At 32.3% G+C, this 24,772-nt stretch overlaps 1 protein-coding gene across 1 annotated transcript in view; it reads right to left on the minus strand.

Moving 5' to 3' along the window:
* Nucleotides 1-380: 380 nt before the first annotated feature.
* Nucleotides 381-24,772, minus strand: part of LOC127731085 (uncharacterized) — a 124,627-nt gene continuing 100,235 nt past the window's right edge. The window contains exons 32-56 of the mRNA XM_052239944.1: nt 24,309-24,529; nt 23,121-23,226; nt 22,596-22,712; nt 21,068-21,203; nt 18,948-19,128; nt 17,154-17,421; nt 16,488-16,674; nt 15,725-15,930; nt 13,955-14,187; nt 13,204-13,357; nt 12,189-12,367; nt 11,774-11,917; nt 10,741-10,909; nt 10,216-10,351; nt 9,724-9,845; nt 8,420-8,559; nt 7,927-8,074; nt 7,408-7,611; nt 6,561-6,764; nt 5,458-6,219; nt 4,680-4,892; nt 3,815-3,910; nt 2,481-2,809; nt 1,665-1,866; nt 381-814 (exon numbers count right to left, since the gene is read on the minus strand). Of these exons, the coding sequence (XP_052095904.1) occupies nt 546-814; nt 1,665-1,866; nt 2,481-2,809; nt 3,815-3,910; nt 4,680-4,892; nt 5,458-6,219; nt 6,561-6,764; nt 7,408-7,611; nt 7,927-8,074; nt 8,420-8,559; nt 9,724-9,845; nt 10,216-10,351; nt 10,741-10,909; nt 11,774-11,917; nt 12,189-12,367; nt 13,204-13,357; nt 13,955-14,187; nt 15,725-15,930; nt 16,488-16,674; nt 17,154-17,421; nt 18,948-19,128; nt 21,068-21,203; nt 22,596-22,712; nt 23,121-23,226; nt 24,309-24,529 (5,126 nt within the window). The 3' untranslated portion in view covers nt 381-545. The remainder of the gene's footprint in view (nt 815-1,664; nt 1,867-2,480; nt 2,810-3,814; nt 3,911-4,679; nt 4,893-5,457; nt 6,220-6,560; nt 6,765-7,407; nt 7,612-7,926; nt 8,075-8,419; nt 8,560-9,723; nt 9,846-10,215; nt 10,352-10,740; nt 10,910-11,773; nt 11,918-12,188; nt 12,368-13,203; nt 13,358-13,954; nt 14,188-15,724; nt 15,931-16,487; nt 16,675-17,153; nt 17,422-18,947; nt 19,129-21,067; nt 21,204-22,595; nt 22,713-23,120; nt 23,227-24,308; nt 24,530-24,772) is intronic.

The raw sequence follows: 24,772 nt of genomic DNA on the forward strand, positions 1-24,772 counted from the left end.
ATTAATACAATTTTAAGAAAGAAATAGGTTCACTTTGATTAGTAGTAAAAATAAACTTTAAATAAAAACAAATAATAAAAATGGAAGATATAAATGAGAAGCGAAAGATACCAGAAGGACATTCAAACTCATAAGTCGAAAATAAACTGACTACGCCATGGCTGAAAAAAGAAAAAGACCAACAAATACAACATAGAAAACTAAAGACTAAGCAACACGAACCCCATCAAAAACTGGGGTGATCTCAGGTGCTCCGGAAGGGTAAGCATATCCTGCTCCACATGTGGCACCCGTCGTAAAACAAATATTATACCGAAGAGGTACAGTTGATTGAAAAAATATTAAAAAAAGTAATCACTAAAAAAATAACTTTCAAAATATAGCAAAATATTTTCATTGATAAAATATTCCATATATTTACTATTAAAGAAAAGTGTGTTTTAAAAATCACAAGAAGCATACCTGTCTTAGACATTCATATAAAATAATTGAAAGCATACATTGAGTTTGAGGACTTAATATCATAATAAATATTAATAACACATTTATAATGCAGTGTTAAGAGAAGTATTTTCTCCACTTTCTCCAATTGCACGGATATAAAAGAATAACTTGACGTCATTGTCATCTTTAAATTTTTCTGGAACTTCCACTTCTATATAGTCATTCAAGGTTTCCTGCCATTGAATAATATCAGCTCCTCCTATAGTTGTTCCTATTGAAATTTCGAACACCATACGTCCTTGATATGAAAAGCAATCCTTCCAGTTTACCGTAATTTTGTCTCCTTTTCTTGTTATGGAAGCGTCAGCACCTAAAAGACACACACAGATTATCTTAAACTATATAGTCATAAAACTTCTTGTACAGATATCTTTCTAAAAAGTCGACTTTATGTTGACATAAGGAAGTCTTTTGGTTATTTATTGTTTTTGTTCTCATTAACGTGTACTCAACTATTTCTTTTATTCATATACAAAATTTTAAACATGCTTTGTTTTTTTGTAAAAAGTACTGAATACCAGCTGAGAATAAATCTAGTTATTGTCAGCTTCATTACATTTACCAGACAGGTAGTTAATGGGCATACAAAGGTATGGATCAACAGTAGAATGTAACAAACTTACTGCAAAATAACCAGAGTTAAAAAAAAGCAAGAAGAACTACACATGCAGTCATGACTGAATATCACATTATTCGTACGATGGGTGCCACATGTGTAGTAGGATGTGCTTACCTTTCCCGAGCATCCACACCGGGTTTTTAATAGGGTTGGCGTTGCTCAGTCTTCAGTTCTGCAGTTTGCTGTTTGTCTTTTCGTCGTTTTTCGTTTAATTGCCATGGTTTTGTCGGTTTCTTTTCGACTTAATAATTTTTGTTGTCCCTTTTGTATCTTCCGCCTTTTTTTATGCAACACAATCAGAAGTTGCACTATTAAGAGACTACTGAGAACCACACATTCAAATAGGATCTCGGATTATCTTTTGAGTTCTAATTTGTTGGCTTGCTGTTCAATTGACGTTATCGCATATCATTTTTTTTAATTATTTTTATGAATAGAGAACATATTTCTGTTTTAAAGATCGTTCATATATCATATTGTTATCTCTTTAAAGTTGATATAAAAAAACATGCAAGAAAACTCATTACATGTATACACTTACCAGTGAGTAATGAAGCAGAGTTTTGAATGGTCAGGTTCGTTGTTACATCTGTACTGCGCAGGTACATAGTGTTAACGGCGTTAACAGTGGCCGTGTACCTAACATCAGATAGTTTTAGTCCAAACAGTGAAAGATACGATATATCTTTGTTAACATTTAGAATAGTGGTAGTTATATCGGTATCCTTTCCGTCAAATTTCACCTGCAACAGAACAGATTTTTTGCCCATAATTAACATATTCATTATGCACATTACGATTTTTTACGAATCAAGGCAATTTAGAGATTGACATTTCGTATAGATAGATGGGTTGCTTTCCATTGACGGTTAACGCACATCTCCTTCATAATCATACCAATGAACACGTTCTCAACTACAGCTTTGTATTTGCCTGTCCAAAATAGGGGATTTGTAGATGGGTTCAGATAATTTTATCAATGACTGTTTAGAACAATTTTTTTGAATGCACATCTGACATTTTCTGTTTTTGCCGGCCATAAAGTGACTTTTGATCAATTGTATTTGCGTTGATAAATTATGTGTGTACATTAGGGAATCTGATATAGAAGTGATAAAAAACTGAAGGAAGAGTGATTGACCCAAAAAGGGTCCTCTGCACCAATAATGCTGCTGAAAATTATCAAAAAGGCACCATCCAGGAATTTTACATTTTTTTCTAAAAAATGTAAAAAAGTAAGTTGCACATTTTGAATTTAATTTCAACCAATATTATTAAAAATAATTATGTTACTAAACTAATATCATTTGCTAAACAAATATTCAAACCTTTTTCATTAAGCGAAGAATAAACTTACAATAAACGACATGATCCCAAACGGATCAGAAAATCCTGACCATTTCATTTTAACAAATGTTTCACTGGCTTGATGAACATTGCTAGGTTGATATTCAGTTATAGACTGTGGCAAAATCTCCAGTTCAGCATTTAGAGCCGAAGGAGATTGATCAGATATAACAATTCCATCAGAACAAGCTGTAGTATATAATCCTGCCGTATTTCGACAGCGAATGGTTATGTAGATCTTTTTATTTAAAACTTTCTCTCTCTCCATCGTTGATGTTGCTTTCATCGCATCAGCAGTCTTTGTAAATTCGAATACCTCATTTCCAAATACTTGTAAACCTGAAAACAGTAGTAGTAGTAATATATTATTTATATTCAGTTGGAATTGAAGACCTGTTTTGCTGTAAAAGAGAACAATTTACACAACAGTGTAGGTGAAATAAAAAGAAAAAGAGACATTAAGACAACAAAAAAACAACAGAATAGTTCCGATTACTACGATTTCCACCAAAATTATCCGAGAAGATCGCAGGTGTTACAAAAGGGTATGTTGTTTTTGCACTTTTGAAAATCATGTGTTAAATTTCAGTGAAAAGTATATTTCTGTTATTATATGAAGAATAAATGGTAAACGGGATTGTTTTACCGACAAACAAAATCATAGAAGGCTTCAAATAATGGGAAAGGGGACTGAATACACAGAGCCCGTTCAGTCTAGCATACGTCCTTTAAACACAACACAAAAAAGTTCATAGTACTACGATTCCTTCCAAAATCCGAGAAGATCTCATTTGCTCCAAAAGGATACCTTATTATCAAAAAGATAAAGAATGAAGAGGCGACAGAAGTGTTAACAGACGTCTGTAAAAAACAGATATTCGATAAGAGTTATTGGCTCAGTTCTACAAAATTTTAAGCCTGATACCTTTTATGAAATTTTTAACAACTGCTGGTGTAGCCCCCATAGGACTGAATACACAGAGGCCGTTCAATCTAGCACACTATAATGACATTTCTTTACAACCAATGGGTCGATGCCACTGCTGGGGTCTTTCGTAGACGAAACGCGCGTCTGGCGTACAAAATTATAAGCCTGGTATCTTTGATATTTTAGTTACCGTATAATTTTGATGGTCGAGGGTTCCCACCTGATAACAAAAACATTTGACATGGTATGACAATGCTATGAAATATGAAAAACAGGTCACATTCAATTTTAATTTTGGTTGTGACATTTATCGTTACGAGTTTTTTCTGCAAGAAACAATGTCTGTGATCACTATGTCACCAAATTCAAGCGATTGATTATAATACGAGATTGTATTGGTATCTTAATGTACGTACCAGCAGCCCATTCACAATATGCAATGCCGGATTCTTCGTCAACAACATTCCAATTAGCTGATATTGTATGTGAAACCTGTCCATCAACATCTGACCCTTATGAAATAAAAGATCATTGATATTTATACCAAGTATTGGTTAAGCTAATGTTGTCAAAAATAAAATAAAAAGATACATGTACTTTATCATTAAAAACTAAACGCACGGATTTATGAAAAAAAATCCTTATCTTATATTTTTCAGCAATATCACATGTTTGTATTTCCAAAATTATAGTCTTTAGTATTGCTTTAAAGAAAATAATAAATGGAAACAGTCATATTACTTTAGAAATAGTTCGCTGTTTACCGAGATGTTGAAACGGGTTACAATGTTTGCGTAAAATTGAGTAATCGAAGGTTAAGAAAGATCGAAATTTCGAAAATAATACATTATAAGTGTTAAAATCTCAAATCAGCTATAGTTTCATATATTATTTCTATTCTGAAGGGACTTAAAACACTTTTTGATTCAAAGCCGACTAAATAGACACGTTTGACATAAAGTCATCTTGATTTTGATGAAACGAAAACGTTTGCAGTAACGCATCATGATTTAAAAGTGTACAAATAAAAAAATGGAAAAAAACAAATCTTTATTAAAAGGACAACCTCTTGAAAAATAACAATTCTTCAAGAGGGACCTCAAATGATAAAGAAATAAGGACTTACTTCAGAATTTTCTTGTGTTCTCCCGCGTTGTTCAAAATACAACTTACGATATAAGTTTAATTGTGACATGTTTTCCCGTGTTTTGTTGGAATCAAAATATTGCTTTATATACGAAGCGAAAGATTGTTAGATTAGAATTAAATTGTTTTAAATACCTGTGCCATCGTTAACGTAACCTATTTCTGGTGGGGTAAGATCAACCAGGAAATCAATGGAGTGTAGTTGTGATGAGAGTCCCGCAGCATTAATTGCAACCACTGTTACATATATCGTTGTGGAGTGTACGAGAGTAACGTTGTAGTTAAACCCAAACGTATTCACACCAACGCTGGTAAAATCCTGTATTTCTGTACTCCCCTCTGTATAACCTAGTTAAAAATAATTACACTTTACACATTAGCAATCATATAACATCACCTTATTTTATATTCAATGTAACGTTTAATGTGCATTAGAACTGAGCAAAATGAAAATGACAAATGAAATGAAAGCAGGACAAATGTAATAAAAATCGAAAAAAAATGTTGAGTACAATAAATTCTCATTTTATCAATTTTTAATCATTTTTGGCCAATTATTTCAAAAATAAATATATAGTCCGAATCATGGCATTACTTTGTGTGCTGTCAGCTTTAAAATGACAATAACATTCTATACGTAACATCAGATCCCATAACCCGGTTCGACCGACGTCAGGACCTCGGACGGACACTTGATCTGATATAAAAGTACAGTGTTACATATATCTGCAATTTCATGTTTTCTCCCTATATATCTGCATATAAACAGCTTACAATTCAGTTTTATCAATAACTTATTTCAAACGTTAATTGGTCATCAATTATTCAAAATATGAATAATTGTTACCCCCACCTTTTGTCGTCCAAAGTATATTCAGATACAATATATAGTACACACAGGTGAAACACTTACCAACTGCCCATAGGTATTGCACTATTGGACTTTCTGTATCTTCGAATAACCAAGAAGCATGGATAGATGACCACTGATGTAAGGCAACAGTAGTAACATGAACCTTATTACCGCTATACAGAGGAAGAAGTTGTTGAATAACTACATCATCTATAAGGAGACCAGTATTTCTATCTAAACTCCCTAAAACAACTTCAAGAATCTCTGATTTGGCTTTGAAATAAAATGAATGCTTGTGCCAAATCACTCCTGGAGATATAACGCCATGTGTTTGGTCTTTGGTGAAGATAGGAAATATATGTTCAATATCTCCTAATTTGACAACTCCTTCTATGTTTGGAACTGCAGATTCTGATAGTGGAGAATGACCAGCCACAAAAGTTAATCTATATATTTCACCCGGTATCAAACCGGATACGTTCTGTTTTACATTTCCATGCACAAAGCAAAATGATCGACCATCATAAGCTGTGTCTACATCAGATCGGATCAATACTGTACAGTCGTCCTTGTTACCATGCCACGATTTTGGCTGTAAACAAGCATCAGTTGTACATAGCAGCTTGGATGAAATGTTTGAAAAATCAAGAAAACATCCATTTGTCTCTTCAAAGGATGGATTGTGTACTAGATTGTTCGATGAATGATTGAACGAGACAGGTACAGGAGGTGTTGTGTCTATTGTTACTCCACTTGATACTATGATAGGTGACATGTGACCGACACTGTCGACAGCATATACTTTACTGTAAACTGTATTACCTAAATAAGTTAATAATATATGACAAAGTGTATTATCAATTAGTATCGATTAATGCTTTACTTCACCAAAGACACTTAAAATGAGCCTATTTCAACCAATATATTTAATATTGATATCCATTTCTTTGGTCAGATCTATTCATTTTTTAGGAAAGTAAAAAATAAAACTGAATAAAGAAAAATAAATCCCTTTCTTGAAATTTTGTATAAGCAATTCAACAATTCAACAACAATACAACAATTGCGTGATACCACTAACTTATTTATTGGACAAATTACAGATTGTTTACACGTATGCATCTTTTTAATAAGTTCAAAAGAAAAACATAATTTATATTTACCATTTTCAATTTCTGTTGTTAGTTGTTTAGACACAGATGTATGCATACCAACATTTTCCCAATAAAGAACGTCACAAATATCATCTGACTGTGTTGTTCCAACACACCAACGATATCTACTTAATCCACTTTCTGTATCAAGGAATCCGTGCCAATTAGCAGACACAATGTCGGATTTGTTTTGGTAAGCGTTGTCATGTAGACCTGTCAAACAAAACAATAATTATATAAAACAACAAGTTTAAGACAGTAGTTTCATTACACATATACAAAAAATAGCAGTGAAAACAATTATAAAAAGACTAGTTCACTTACTGATTTTAACAAATAAAATACTCAAGCAAGGTTTAAAGGACTGGAAAGATTTCGTCAAACGTTTTGCTATCACAAGTTATAACTTAGTTCCTAATGTCGATAGTGGTATATTGGCTGTGTCATAGATCCAACATATCAAATGCGGTATATCTGATTTTTAACACTGATTCGTCACCCTTTGGCTTTGACATTTTCTACTGGATACGAATTTGAATTAACATGGCGGGTGTTGCATACCTTGTGGGAGATGATTATCTGTGCATATATAAAAAACGTTAATGAACAAGCTCACAAACCCCACACCATCCTAATATAAAGAAGAACAGCATATTGTGAGTGACCTGTCGACAAAGCATTTTTCTGCTTACTTTAATGTTTTATTCTTTTCGGATATCTCAAAACTATAAAATGAAGTGTTGAGTTGGACCAAATGAAAATTAGTATTGTATCAATATCTTTTGCCTACTTTTATGTAAGGATGTAAATTATATCCTTAATTATTAATTTGTATTAACTCAAACATACAACATACCTATCCCATCATAAACTAGACCAGTTACAGGTGCAGATATGTCTACTGTGATTCCATCAGATGATACTGTAGTCCTTAGTCCAGACAAAGTGGACACAACAATATTGCTGTAATAATGTACTCCTGGTTTCATCATTAACCGACTTATGTTGAAGGCAAGTGAAGACGATGGTATATTTACATCCACAATATGCAAGTCACATCCTATAGAAATGGACAACATTCCAAAATTATTGGAAACGGTAACTCCTAAATATGTCAAGCTGATAATACAATACAATGTCATTTTTAAAGGTGGCGTAAAAGTTTGAAAATGTTATTATACATTATACCATGAAATCATAATCAACATTCTGTATATTGTGTGTGTTGATGTAGTTAGGCTTTAAAACGATTTCAGATCAATGCTGACAATTCAATACGTGTTTTGCAGTAGGTACTTACCTCCAACCTATTTTGACCAATTATATGTCTTAATGTACAAATTAAATCAAAATACCATTTTATATACAAAATTACCTCCGGGAAAACTGCTGAGATAAAGATTAAACTGTTCAACGCTATTCGGAATGGAAAGAAATACGTTTTCCCAAGAAACCGTAAATAGTGTCCCTGCTTTGATAAAATCTGCATCATTCTTCCAAAAACCAGGTACTTTCTCCACAACCTAAAAGATAAATGTCTTATCTGAATTTTACTTCTGTGTTGCTTTTTTTCAACCTGTTTTGAACTTATTCTATCTCATTAGTAGTTATATAAAGTAACATTATTGCGTATCTTCTAGACTATGATTTCTTAACAAAAACAATGTCTATATGTTGCAAAAATAAAATAAAATACCTGAATATGATATCATTTAACTTAATAAGACTGAATTGTATTCATGTAATAATAAATTATATGTAATTTAAGAAAAAGTGTAAAGGATTGATCAATATGATACAAACACATCTAATTATTCGTTAAAATTGTAGTTTCACTTTTTTACAATTAATAACTAATAGTCACTTACTGCTGCTCCTTGGAGATCATTTACAGGAACTTGTTTTGATAATACAGTAATTCCTGGAGACTTGAATATTGCAAATTTGTTTTTATCATACCAAACCCTAACAAATACTGAGTAGGCTACTGTTTCTTTTAGATTGTTGCCTGAAATATACGCATAAATGCTTATATCTTTGAAAAAGATTAACAACTTTAGGTCACCATGATCTTTTCATTGACAACAATAATTCACTTCATACAAAATGTTTAAGAAAACTTAATCTATCGAATGATAAAGTTACAACAAAAAATTATATCAAATACCTAAATGACAGAAAATATATTATAACGAAGATAAAAATCAGCATACGAAAGTCCAAGCACTGATCACCTAATTCTACGCATTGAATAGACGCATTTAAAAGCGAGGATAATAAATCGGGAAATAAGTTGAACTATTGCATCTCCTTTTTCGAAATGTGGTGAAAAATAAAGAGAAATATTGAGCATCTCCTAAACTGTCTAGTGATGGTCTTTTTTTTTGCAAGACTACAATACGAAAATAAGAAAAATATAAAAAAAAACGAGATTTAAATTATAAAGATAGAAGTGAAACGCATTTATGGTTTTATACATAGACGGAGGATTTAAATGATAAAATCTTTTTAATAACGTTTTGTTATATTTTTTGCCTATATTACTTTTAGTTTTATAGGACTTAAAGTAGAAATATTAAAGAGTGTACACCGCATAAGCCTTGAACAGCTACATAAAGGTATTATAAATACAGTTAAATCAATTTCAAACAATTAATAACCAATATAATACAATATCAAAGAATGTTTACTAATACTCGAAATCAACCACAATATCCCTCACCTTCTGGTATGGAATCATGCCATCCACCTTATAGGTAATCTTATATTGGAAAGAAAAAAGTATATTGTTTCTATTAAATGGGGCATTAGGAAACGTAAGCTTATCAGTACATGCAGTTTTTGGCCACTTATAGCATTTAACAGAACCTTTTCATTTGAAGATTCAAACAAACAAAAACAGCTCAAAGAACAAGACATTAATTGTATATTTCAATAAAACCCTTGTTTCAGAAGCCAATTATAAGCCAATCTAACGCATTGTCAGGAGATCTGTAAACTTCACTGTATTTGAGAAACAGAAAGGTTAATTTTCAAATGAGTCTTATTCATAAGATAATTTGTAAAACAGTTTGTTCTATTACCAAACGAATAAAGGATGAAAACACTCAAAGCGATAGTTCCTTTTATGTATTATTTATTTAAACTTTCTAGTAAATATATTTGATGGTACCTTTTGGTAGAGAGTAAACAGCTTCCATGCTATGTCCAACATGATGCCATATGGGATCAATGAAGCTATTAATCACACCTTCTGGCATTTCCATTGAAGCTAAACCTACACTCCATTCATACCTAAATATAAATTTTGAATTCTTTTTACTGCTACTCTGATGTTTTAGAAGTATGTATTAAATGTTTGACATATATCCTTATATTTTAAAAATATCATCGAAAATATAAGAAGGCAATATTTTTATCTCTATAAACGTTTCTACGTTCCCAGAATTACCAGAATTATGTTTTGTTTATCTTATTTTGGTAGAATGCATGTCGATAAAAATAAAAATAATATATGAAGTTCGTTAAAAGTATATATCAAAAATTTAAAAGTTAAAAGTACAATTATATAAAAAGCCAATCAAATTATCTAGGATTTATATTATTTCTTTTTTTACTTTAATCCGCATCCTATTTTGTTATGTGACATGCATATCATTCTTACCACTGTGGTTGTAATCCTTGATTTTTAGATATTTTCCATTTAGCAGCAAGGTTGGTATTACTTGGTGTAAACTTGGTCTGTGTCGACGATGTTAAATCCGTAATATCAACAACTTCCAGCAGAGTGTTGCTGTTAACTGATACAGACAATAATATAAAGCTAAACACAAACAGTTATAAAACATTTTTCGTTGTTCATATTCTTATTCGTTCAGAACTTTAAAAAAAAGTCTACATATTTTTTGCATTAGGTATTAAACATCAAATGTATATCATAATGGCCAACTGGCTATTTTATCAATTGAAATCACTTGATAAACAAACATTGAAGGAGATAACTGTCTTCATATGCAAAGTTAGTTTGTGTTTCAATTGTTTAATAAAAAAACTACAATTGATCTGATGTTGCAACTGGTCTTCTCTTCCAATTTAACTAAACAATGAAAAAATGTTAGATGCTGAATGTTTTATCTTTATTTTTCTATCAGATTGCGTATTTTTTTATGAAGTGACAGAATATGTTTACCTTTTGATATATCATTACATGCGTCTCCATTTAAAGCACAGTGGGAATTTCTTGGAGAACAGACACAATGTCCAATGCATGTATGCGCCGAACATCGCCTGATGAGATCTAAAAACCCGCCTGGTATTAACTGAAACTGACTGTGAATCATGCTACTCCATAAACCAACCTATGCAATACATTTTAAAAGGAATTTAGTTTTCATTGCTCAACATCCAGACAAGTCTAAAACGATGACCAACAAGACCTAAGAATAAGACCATGTTTACGTAAACATTCATAATAAATACCATGCCTGTAAGTTTGTACGCTAAACGTTCGCTTCCTCTGCACAAGACACATAAATGGAACTCGAATCAAAATAGTTAAAAGGCCAAACAATTTGGGAAGTTAAAAAGCACTGAAGTAAAAGGAAAAAGACTGTGTAAAATTTGAGATGATTTTTAAATTTTTATGTTCAGTTAACTTACAAATATGGCGTGTCAATGTGTCAACACAGGACTGCTTAGAACTTGACTGGTATACCCCCGGAAACGAAACGTACACCGTTTGAGGTATCGACCCAATGGAGGTAAAAGATACATTTATTGTATTTATAAGAACGGTGCAAAAAGTGGAATATATAAAAATAAGAAAATACCTATACCATTGTTAAATACGTTAATCCAAACAAAATATTTTGACTTCGTTTATTTTATTTTTTACTCAATCTCAGATATGTATGTAGTATATTTGTATTTTCACTATACCATTTAAGTAAAAAGTGCTTTCATAATTTGTTTCTGTAAAGTTTCATTGACTTTAATGCCTCCCTTTTCACTATCGTATTTCTTGAAGGTATTCTTTTGCTTTATGGTGCAAGCAGTGTACATTCTTACTTTTATGAGCATTGCTTGTGCGTTTAATCGTCTATCACGAGGAGCTATACAATACACAATATTTCCGAAATTTAACAGTTCACATAAACGAAGCCAAAATTAAGTGTTTGATATTTAGAAAGTTTTTAGCTTATATAAACTAAATTTTATTGTACCTGGTTTACAGCCCAAACGCTAACAAAAATTTCCGCATACTTTGTTAGTTTTTGCGTTGGAACCGTGAAGTACTGTAGTGGACCTTCGTCTTTATACTGTATACCAGATTCATTATGTGTAAACATCATCGGAGTTCCTGGTACCTGAAATAATTTTTCTTCTGATATAAGAGTACACATCTATTGTTAATTGTATTTTATTGACACACTTGTTTAATGATAATTGTTTTACCTGCTTCGTTTGTAAACATACTATGTGTCGTTTGGTATTATTTTGATATCCAGTTGCCGTCTGTTTGACAATTCAATATTTTTTTTTGTATCAATTGTATCAAAAAGTAATGATGATGCATTGTTGAAAGGAATATTTTAATTTTATCATAATTGAAATATAATACATTGTCATACTGCATACCTTGTTTAAATCATTGGCCATAAACTCACTGCCCACAGATACATGGTAACTACTTATTCCTGAGTGGATGTCAGAAAATCCTAGCCACGACATATTAAGTCTGTAATCAGACCAAGTCATCCAGCCAGACGTATGTCGCTCTAACTCAGCTGCATGGTAGGTACTTATAGCAAACATGCCTATAAAACGGTATTTTATTATTTTCAAAATTAACTTTAAAAAGTCAGACAATTAATTACAAGCAATAAATTAATTAAGAAATTATAATAATGATAGTACGAGTTTAACTGCACAAGATACACATGTAGACAATTATTGTATCTTCAGTGATGCAATTGAGATATATAAAGACATATTTTGTCTCTGGTTACTGTAATCAACGTGTAGAAATACTGCTTCCAATAACTGTTACTTTTTTTTCTTAAATTTTTTATAAAGGAAGAATATGGCATACAGGTACATACAAATGCAGGGATGTAAAACATGTTTGCAAGCGATCAATTCCCGTTTACATAGAACAGTGGTCTAACAGCTCAATATTAAAACAAACTGTAAAAATCAGTTGAAAACGACTTGACCCATCAGATCGACACAAAGCATAATCACAACTAATTACACAAACGACCGATCTACGAATACTAGCATTTACTGAAAGTTAGTTCAAACCTAATTACATATAAAACAAATATTGTTTCAAAGACTTAAATACCAATTAATACACATACAATGAATTTATTGTAAAGACGTCATAAACTGTCTAAGAAAATATGTCCCTTTTTCGATGAAAATAAGACAACTTAGAAACCGTGTGAATCTTTTATTTTAAATTACAACAATTGACTGGAATACATTTTAACTTGTAGTCGGTAATCGAATAAAATAAAATAAAATGTTTAATTAAATGATGCAGTGCTTCATCTACTAACCAATACAATGCATCATATAATTAATTTAAAATCACAATAATTATGATAACACACATATACATTCAAACACACATCTCTCTTTTACATACCGGCTACTGGTGGCGATGTATCTACCAATATATTGTTCGAATCTGTTTCAACACATATTTTTGCACCATTACATACAATGAGTTTAATAATATATATGCCACCATCATGCAATTCTAAACCAGTCATTGTATATTCAGTTGTAATACCATTCAGCTGAAATTAATTAAAGAATATATAATGCATTTTGAGTACATTATTAACTCTGTATGACTGACTGTCATTAAGCCATACAACTGGTCCAATAACTTACAAAAAAAGTATCTTTTATACATATTTATGAAGTAAAGATATATTTTGCGAACATGATAAGTGGTTGTTCAAACAGTTATGACAGTGAAACTATAATAGTCTTGATGTCATTCGTTTGTAATCTTGTTATCCTATATGTGGAGCGTTTGCATTAGAAACACATCCTTTTTTAATGAATCCGTATAGTATACATATGCACGCTCATAAGATAGTCATTTCGTAGTTTCGGTTTTTGCGATGGTTTTGTAAACCTTTACATAATTGTATATGTAAAGTTGCCTTTTGCCTTTTTGCGATTACCATTACTGTTGCATCTTCAGACTAGACAAGCATTGAAAAACCTTAATAACATATCATTTATACAAAAAATATATGCTTAACATGACTATTTAATTTTTTAATAATATTTAAGGCAATATTGGGATTTACTAGCTCACCTTTTTATTGGTGCAACTTCTTTGGATTCAATTCACTCTGATAGTTGTTTAAAAAGTTATTTACCTGAGTTGATGTCATGTTAAATTCCCCACCAATATGGGTACCTATTGACAAATACTGTCGTTCAATAAATGATTGCTCATCTTCTACGTTCCATTTTATCCTCATTGTTGACCGAACTTGAACAGAACCTTCTTCTGCTGATCCTAGATCGTGTGACAGAAAAGGGCTAACTATAATCACTGGAGCTGACAAGTCTATCTTGAAACCATTTGAAGTGGATTCGGAAAACAACCCTGCAGGTTAACAACGACAACTTTATGAAAATGATGCACCGGATATTGAAACCCAAGAAATGTTTGGTATGTACCAGGAAAGACTATCTTGACCATGAGTCATTCATTTTTGTTTGTCTTTGTTTGTTGTCCGGTTTTTATTGGAGGATTTGGGTGATTGTGGTTTAAGTTGTATGTTTTTCTGTCCTTTTTTTATATTTTCTGTTATTCTTTTTATGATCATTAATAGTTATTCTTATTGCCAAGTTTTTTTTTAGTTAAATCTGTTATAAGAATTATTGTCTGGCAATATGCAATCGGTCCGTATATTCAGATGTTGCGCGCATTTAATATGGACTTTATATTAACACAATTATAGCCTATGTATAAGGTCGATACGAGGATATATCAACCTGAAAGAAGTATATTGGCTGAGGACGAAGGCTACAATTGTTATATCATAAATAAAGGCAACAGTAGTATACCGCTGTTCGAAAAACTCATAAATCGATAGAGATAAAAACAAATCCGGGTTACAAACTAAAACTGAGGGAAACGCATCAAATATAAGAGGAGAACAACGACACAACAAAAACACAACATTAAAATGTAACACACACAGAAAAAAACTATAATATAACAATGGCCATTTTCCCGATTTTATGGCAACGTCAAACACAACATCAAAACGACAACATCACATGACAGGACCACAATACAAATAATGGCATTAAGCCAGAAGAAGAGTACTGATTCATTTAATTGGTTGTTTTCTATCTTGTCAGATATTCTAAAAATAACCGTGCAATATCACTTTTCTATCTGCTGTTTTCAGTCTACCTTTGAAAATATAGTTGAACACTCTTTCGAAAATAAGAATATACCCAAGAATAATATACCTAAATATAACGCGTTTTCTGTTATCTGATTGATCTTTAGAAAGAGATGAAAGATACCAAAGGGACATTCAAGCTCAAAGTCGAAAATAAACTTACAAAGTCATGGCAAAAGAAAAGACCAACAGACTAACAACAGTATACAAAACACGAACCCCACAAAAAACAGGAGGTGATCAGAGGTACTCCGGAAGGATAAGCAGATCCTGCTCCTGCTGTTAAATGCATACGTAGGAAATCGACACGTCCTCTGGATGATCAGAGAAACTTTGTTACAAACGTAATATAAATTTAACGTATAATGCTTTTTAAACGGTACATGATACTAGAGAAGACATGTTTGGAATGTCAATGTTACTATCCGACTGAAAGCATAAAACCATGTTGGTCTCAACGAACAGTCAAAACTATTGCAGTTTCCCCGATACTATTTTTATATGACCGTTCTTTATAAAATTGATACTGAAATGGCGTATTTATTAAAAAATGATCCAGCTATTTTTAATACTTTTTTTAACATAAACATAAGCTTACCACAATTTCTTTTTTATTATTTAGATTCAGTCTTCCATTGTTAAGTTAAGTCATCAATGATTAAACTGTTTTGTAGGAGAAGCTATTTCTCATAAATAATTACTGTGGATACAAATAATATTTCTTACCGACTTTGTTATAAGCTCGAATAGTTATATAAATTCTTTTTTCCAAAGGTAATTGTACGTCCGTCATAAGAAATATGTCTGTAAATGGTAACTTTGTTGGTGTGATGATATCGCTTGTACCAGGACTTGATCCAGCTCGAACCACAAAATGATCTATACTAGATTGAGCATCTGTGAATCCAAACCATTTTGCACTAATATAATTTCTGTAAAAAAAAACCTGAGATAACATTATGTCATAATGCATCATTTTTAGATAATTGATTACAAATAACCCGTTTCAGTCATGTGAGAGTGATATTCGCGAATTCGAACCTAAAACTAGAGAAGGAGAATGGGAACCGACTGAATATCAAATCTTTAAAAATTAGTTGTTCCTTATATTTCCATCGAAATTTTCAATTTCAAAAACGCAAAACAAGATATTGGTGTGTCCATATTTCAATTATTTCAGAATACAACCTAGTTTGCTTGCCACATAATTGGTCGTTAATATACCATTTCGTATATACCAAAACTAGTTTTCATTTTAAGAATGACGTGGAAAATAAACAACATATCATTGTTATTAAATTCTATCTGAAAACAGTATTCGGGTATATAGAAAAGTTACTTAAAAATCTTTCGTAAAATAAAATAAAACAAATGAGGTATCCCTACTTGTTTGGTTTTGTCGATACGTAGGTATATACAAATTCACAGGACAATCTTTTGAGAATATAAAGTATTTCCTGACCATCTTAAAAGATTTTGGGTTACCAACCGGACAGATTGATATTCTATATCATCGTCAGTTGTTCCATCCTGTACTATTCCAACTGTAGGGGGACTGTTGTCAATAACAACACCATCAGACGCCACAGATGTGCATAAATTGGCTGTATTACATGCAACTACAGTTGAAAAATATGTTTCCCCAGATATCAGATGGATATGTGATAACGTGAACTCTACAAGTAAAACAAAACAATGTCCTTTAGAAAACAGAATACTAATCCTTATGGACATGGAATGACCTAATTTATTCTGTATACGTAATCGTTTATGATTTTTCACTCATGTGGGCCTAAAAAGCTTACATTCGAACTAAAAACAAATGTCATTAGTGGATATTGTGACAATGTCTTACAGTTTGTGCGCAAGGAACACTCGTATCATCATTTTCGTACCATCATGCAGATGGGGATTGCAGATCTGTAATTGTCCTTCTAAAATTCATTGAAAATTGTCCTAGAGGATTAAGATCTTGAAGATCTGGTCTGTTGTTAGTGTTTAATCTTAAAGTGTTATGTAAATATTGTTGCATTGATGTATAGCTGAACACGTCCTTGCATATCGTGTTATATATCATGGCTACATAAAAATAAAATATCAATATTTTAAATAAAACGTCTTATAAATGATAAGATTAATATCTCGTATAGTATACCACTTTGAGCGCCATTATACTGTTGCTCCATAACATTGTTACATCCAGAACACGTTCCTATGTGTACAAAGTAGTTCTTGATGACTGTGTGGGGATCATGAAAACCTTCCCAATGTACGCTGATTGAAGACATATCTGTTTGATAATCGATATCTGAGGGACTGGTATCTTTCATGCCGTCGTAAACGTGTCCTGCTACAGGAGGTGACATATCAAATATGTACGCCCAGGAGGACGCTATTGTCATCATACCAGCTTTATTGAAACTCTAAAATATAATAAAATTTTATATATATTATAATAATAGAGATGTTATAATTCCAACATAACATAAGGTTCTTATGTATCATCAACGTCAGCTGTGTTGAGTCTTTTTTGTAAATGATTTTTATTTTGATATTGTAACACAGTGAAAACTGCTGTACCCATATTTTGACTATTTTATTTATTATGTCTGTTTTGTTCACGCATCGTCGTAAATATAACGGAATTTGATGAGACTGTCGTACAAGTGAGAGGTTTAGCGCTATAAAACCAGGTTCAATCCACCATTTTCTACATTTGAAAATGCCTGTACCAAGTCAGGAATATGACAGTTGTTGTCCATTCGTTTGATGTGTTTTGTCATTTGATTTTGCCATGTGATTAGGGACTTTCCGATTGAATTTTCCTCGGAGTTCAGTATTTTTGTGATTTTACTTTTTTTTTTTGAACGAACATGGACACTTGTGATGGGAGTAGCTCACTGTGACATTCACCAGTATATTAAAAGTAAGATCATTACGTATGTGTACGCTTTAAAACGTGAAACAATCGGGTTTTTTCATATTTTTTCTTTTTCTTCAAATCAAAACGGCTGTCTTTCGAATTTGGCTGAAAGGTCCTCTTCAAACGCAAAAATATTTGAATTTTCATATCTTAATCGATAAAAATCATCAAACCTGATAGTTTATTTGATATTTCAACACCATGAATAACACATTGTTTGCGAAAACTGTACTTACACTTACGATACATTTCGTGTTAAAATATTCGATAAACCATGGCCGTATAAAATTTGGCATCTATATATATATATATATATATAAACAAGTCTAAATTGAAAACAACGTTCAAACCTATGATTGCGTTGGATAAAAACCGCAATTTTTATACGTGTGCATGCAAACTATATATATATATTCCTTTGAAATGAAAGTCAGTAATGAACAAGGAATAATGGTGTTTCACGACACTTTTAGCATTATTGGTTATTTCGCGGTGGTTATTTTTTGTCGTTAGAGGAAGCTAAAGTGCCTGGGGAAAATCACCTACCTTCGCCAGGATTGGAGTCGAACGCACATGCCACGTGTTGGGTGGTTCGAACTCACAACTTCAGTGTTGACAGGCTAGCAATACAGTAGATGCACTACTAAGACCAATCGGTGACAGATGCGCCGTATTGCTTTACATATATGTTGTCTAATTAAAAGTAGTTCAGTGTGACTTAATAATGTGCTGTTTTGTGTCCTCTAGGTTAAGTTGTAAAATTGTTGGGTTTTTTTCTTCTGAAAAATGTTGTTTTTGATTTGCCATAGTTAAATATGTTCTCATCGATTGTCCATAACCAGACTCCACATTTGATGCTTTCCATAAATTGAACTATTAAAAAGGCGTTTATTTTCGAAATACAGTTTTGCTTTTTTATACACCAAGTCATAGGTATCACTGTTTTCCGATTTTAGAATGTTTTCTTGCAAGTGAAAGCGCCACTACAAATGCTTCATATCAAACCTATCAATAATGAACACGTACCTTTACAGATATAAAATATGAATGACCATTAATAAGTTCATGCGTGCTGTCTTCTGCAGATGATGCACAATCTTGTAAAGAAATGTGAAATGGAATGACGTCATCCTGTCCCGCTTTTGATCCAACACCCCATTCATAGTAATCTATTCCACTTTCAGGATCCTCAAATACACCAGTCCAACTATGCAAGGACAAATAACTCAATCAAACTTTAAATAATTTTCCCAAAATAAAATTATCAATGTTTTAATAGGGAAAACATTTTATGCTACTTTAAGTTTCATAAAAAGAGGCTGAATATACCAAGGGGACATTCAAAACTCGTGAGTCGAGATAAACTGACACATCAATTGCAAAAGACGACGAATAGACAAGTTCACAAGACACTACATAGAAAACTAAAGACTGAACAACACGAACCGCACCTAACATTTAGGATGATATCAGGTACACAAGCAGGATTAAGAAACCCTGCTCAACTAGTTGCATTGGTCATGTTGTCAATCATAGCTTTTTTATAGGATTTAAGCCTCTATCAAGAAAACCATTACAGGGAATGTAAGCTCTGAAATATCGTATCAATTGGGAGATATAGATACTCTGTATGCAAGCACTTCTGGAATGTTGGTACAAAGAAATTGAAAGTTCACAATGGAGAATCGAAGCTGATATCAACCCTTTTGTTGTAAAGATTTGTTCTCAACCGACCCTCATTGTCAATTTCTAAGTAGCTATATCCGTGGTATCCTTTATTTTAAGTTGAATGCTATAGACATATGTAACATAGTCACCCAAGTTTGAATTATTAAATGAAAGGAAATCATTTATATATAATGGAACGAGACGTCAAAGAAGAAGGCTGTCTTCTTTTCATTCATTCCGGGAAGCTTGTCTTGATGAAAGCGAAGACGTTATTCTCTTTTTTTTGTATTGAAAAATATGAAGCTCTCTGTTCATTTAAAGATATATTTATTTCCTACCGTTTTGGTAAATATTTTTATTGAAAATGAAAGAACCTTAGTGAGCGCGCTTACATACCCCACGTCCCCACATTGTCCTTGGAGAAATAAAATAAGTGTAAGAAAAAAAAATTGTATCAGAAAAAAAAATTGAATCGTAATTTCCTGTCAATATGCACATCTACATAGTATGTCCTTATTATCTACACAGTTTCATGAAATTCTGTTGTGTGGTTTGAGAGGAGTTGCGATGACAAAAGGTTGCAGTAGTATATTGGTCAAATAAGTTCAAAGGGGCGTAACTCCTGGAAAAAAAATGAATCGTAATTTCCTGTCGATATGCACATCTACATAGTATGTCCTTATTATCTGAAAAGGTTTCATGAAATTCTGTTGTGTGGTTTGAGAGGAGTTGCGATGATAAAAGGTTGCAGTAGTATATTGGGCAAATAAGTTCAAAGGGGCGTAACTCCTGGAAAAAAACTGAATCGTAATTTTCTGTCGATCTGCACATCTACGTAGTATGTCCTTATTATCTGAAAAGGTTTCATGAAATTCTGTTGTGTGGTTTGAGAGGAGTTGCGATGACAAACTGTTGCAGTAGTACATTAAAGTAAATAAGTTCAAAGGGGCGTAACTCCTAGAAAAAGAATTGAAGCGTAATTTCCTGTTGATATGCACAGCTACATAGTATGTCCTTATTATCTTAAAAGGTTTCGTGAAATTCTGTTGTGTGGTTTGAGAGGAGTTGCGTTGACAAGAAACAGGACTGACGGACTGACGGACAGACGGACAGACGAACGGACGGGTCAAAACATTATACCCTCCGCAACTCGTTGCGTGGGGTATAATTAATTTTCAGTTGCGAACACAAAATGAAAGTGACAGGTAGAAAAAGAGAGGCAAAAAATACCAAAGGGATATTCAAATTCATACTTTTTCTGTCGAAAAAAACTGACAAAGCCATGGCAAAAAATAATAAACGACAGTTCACAAAATACAACACAAAAAACTAAAGACTTAGCAACACGAACCCCACCTAACACCGGAAGTGTAAGCAGATCCTGTTCCATATGGCGCACCCGTCGTGTAACTTAATAAAGTACAAACCTTGTGATAAGTATAACTCGGTAGGTTACATTCAAAGAAAAGATAACTTACCAGGTATTTATCTCACTTGCATTTGTAATATGTCTTCCGTTAATTATTATAGACATTCCCGTAGTGTCAGGTGGTGTTCTATCAACTGTTACAGGACTTGCATTAACAGTGGTACTTCTATCCAAAAAGTCAAAAGCTGTTAATGAAGAAAAGTATTTGAGTTAAATTTAAATGTGGATTTTTAACTTAAGGTAGTTCACGGTATGCCGCCATCTTGGATTGTACAATAGCAGTACATAATCGGTCTAGTTCTTTTCCTAAATTTGCAAATTTTGAGAAAGATTTGCAATTTATGTGTGAGACTATTTAATTATATAAAGTAAAATAAGTGATTTATTGCATTATCCAAAATGTTTGAACAAATACCAAATATTTGTGTTTTAAAATCAATTTTTCAACTTAGCCAGTTAAAGGGACATAACTTTTATAGTAAAAGTTTTATACAGGTTAGATAGTGGAATTTTTCGGTGACATCATTTTTATTTTTACTTTCTTGAAGCATACTATAAAAACTTTCTTCTCATATTTTATTTCAAAATTCTATCTCATGGATTTCTTTTTATTCACAAAAGTGGGGTTTTTCATGAACAATCTATGCAAATTTGTGTTTTTTGCACGACTTGTAGCATGCCAAATAACACGATGCCCCATATTTTTTATTATATTTTAAAAAAAGCATAGCAAAATCTTTTGGCAAAGTGTAAAAAAATTCTATCTGATGAAATATATACCGATGATCCACCAACATTTAAACATTACAAACTTAAAGTTTGTTTACTGTTTTGAAAGTAAAAACTGTGATTCAAATAACAGACCATGAAGTAGACGGTTGTTTTTTTTTCATAAAACTGCATCTGAAGTCGTCTATCATGATTTAATAAAGCAAATTTCAGTAGGCTCTCTGTTATGTAGTCATTCAGACAAATGCTATAAAATTTCCATAGGATAGATGGAAATACAAGGGCAAACATTATACTCCTCCTTCGGAGCTGTGGTATTATAACTATTGCAAATGTGCGACCTTTGGTTAGTCTATTAAACGGTGTGTGACATTTTTAATAATAACATGACTTTTCAAGTAGACCAAGACGTTACCTGTTATATCTTTCTAAAGTAGAGCCTTTACTTATAAACAAAGATATCTCTTTATATAAAATCTTCCTTAGTTAACTCGTTCAAGCAAAGTCGACTTAACTCTGTCACCATAAATATAAATATGTCATCAAAGTCAACATTCGTAAAGTGAATAACCTTTATAATCCTGTATATCAATGTTACAGGTTAATTATTGTCTTAATGGTAGCTGCACTCTTTTATCTGACCCTGCTTAGGACTTTATTCACGGGCTACGGGTGACATGCCAAATACCCGTCTTTGTTACTGCAATATGGTATATAGTGTCCTTTCGGTTTTATTTTCGAATTACTACTTGATATTTTCTAGGATTCCGCCATTTGCAAAACCTTATTATGTTTCTAGTAGTAAAATTGTCAACAGACATTTTATCAATATACATGTATACATTTACCTGTTAGTTTCACAAAATATTCGTGTCCATTTTGTAAGTTAAGGCCATGAAATGAAACATGGTTTGTTATTCCGACATCTACACTATCAATTACATCAATTCCATTTTCCGTTGAACCTATAAGTTAAAAAATATACCGTAAACACTTGTTTCTTATCAGAGGCAATACCTATTTACAACAAATTTAATTATCTATACTTATTTTGATTTTTCTGTTCCTTCTTTTTTATGAAACTTTTTTTAAACCAACGTTTAAAAAAGTAAGTAGTGGTTGCGTCATTAAAATTTAAAACTTTTGCTACCCAACAATAAAATACTAGTATATTGCGATTGTCTTTATCAATTCTCTTAGTATCACAAGAAAAAGAAGAAACTATAAATGACTCCATGTTTACATCACACGGAGCAGTAAAACGATTTCACCTTCTAAATCATGTTATATTATCTACTCAATAATGTTTTATCAATTAAAAGAATACAACTGTCGCCGTAGTATTTAACAATTTAAGAAAAAAATAAACTTACCAACAGATACAACATATTTTGATATACCAGTTGAGTGCATTGATTTATCATGTTCCTCAACATCTATAAAAGAATCCCAGGTGATAGATATATCTGATGATGATGTCTGTAAATAAAATATCCATGTGTTACGTGACATTGGTTGGTTGATTGTAGTTTGTTTAAAGTCCAGTGGCAACTATTTAGCTTTCCACTGAAAAATGAGGGTACGTTTGATAGACGGTACAAAGTTGCCATGCAAAACAACACCTAGTGATTGCAAAGTTGTTGCAAGGGTTCTTTAACATGCTGATGGCGAATAAACCGTTCCAATTCTGACCAGATGTTACTCCGAGTTCATACATCCATCACAACGAAACAGGTTCCCGGCTTTAGCAGGGGGTTAACGTCCAGACGGAAGTATTGCAAGGTGTTAATATTTTTCCCCCAGGCAACCCGTTGGGTTAAGTCTTATATATTCTACCGTAGTTATAATAGCAGTATTTTAGGTATCCGACCTTAAACGTGATAGACGTGTATAGGACTATGACTTTAAACATCACAGAAGTGTTTAGCAAACAACTTTTAACATAATAAATATGTTTTGAAATCCGACATTAGAGATCACAGTTGTAATTTTGGATTAAGATCTTAAACATGATATAAGTATTTTGGGGCCCAACCTGAAACATAATGGAAGAATTTTTGAGTATTATTTCGGATGGATTTATGAATTGAATATTTGGTTTTTAACGTCCATTGATAAACACTACTTGCATACGAGGAAGTAAACATCTAAATGTCATATATATGAACCCTGCTTTAAACTACTGCGCCAGATTTTAAATATGCAGGAAGACATGTCACCATATCAGGACACAAGTCGATTACACTTTGCTCCCTTTCCTAAAACAACAAACTTACAAACTTGCTGCAAATGCCAATGTTTAAATCTTTGGTTTGGCCAAAATTCGAAACCAGAACTTTGGGCTTTGATCATACAAAATGACAACATACACATAAACGGTTAGCTGTCTTTTTAATTACGACCTTAACCATCATTATAATTTATTAGAACCAAGCCTTCAACGTGTATTTTAGAGCCCAACCTTCAGAATTATAGTAGAATCTTGGAATCTGACCTTTTAGATAGTATGTATTGGAGTCAACATGATTGTACGAATTGGAATGAGTAGTTCTAACAAGTACCTGGTAATTTGAGTTTGGATTGTTTCCAACCCAAACTTGTCCGGAAGATGGTGGTGTAAGGTCAACAGTAACTCCATCACTACAATCATTAACTTCTTCAAGTGTTTCTGTCCATTTTTCATACTTAATTTCAGACTTTTTGGCATGAATACACACAATATAACGATGACCATGTTGTAAACTATTCGTTTTGTTGAAAATAACATTTATATACTGCTCATCTACAAAAAATAACCCAAACTGCATATTATTTGAGTGGTTAATCAGAAGATGGCTTCTTAACGTTAAGTTGAAAATACTACATGTATATTAAGATCAGTTATTATATCTTGTTAATATGATATAACTACTGTGTGTAAGACCGACATGTTCAGCATGTTTTTCGATGTACAAACATGAAACAAAAACCCGTTCCCAACAAAACATTTTATTCTGACTACGAGCTTGACATTCTTTCTTTTTAT

This window comes from Mytilus californianus, unplaced genomic scaffold (genome assembly GCF_021869535.1).
Source record: "Mytilus californianus isolate M0D057914Y unplaced genomic scaffold, xbMytCali1.0.p SCAF_2, whole genome shotgun sequence".
In the NCBI taxonomy this organism is placed as follows: Eukaryota; Metazoa; Mollusca; class Bivalvia; order Mytilida; family Mytilidae; genus Mytilus; species Mytilus californianus.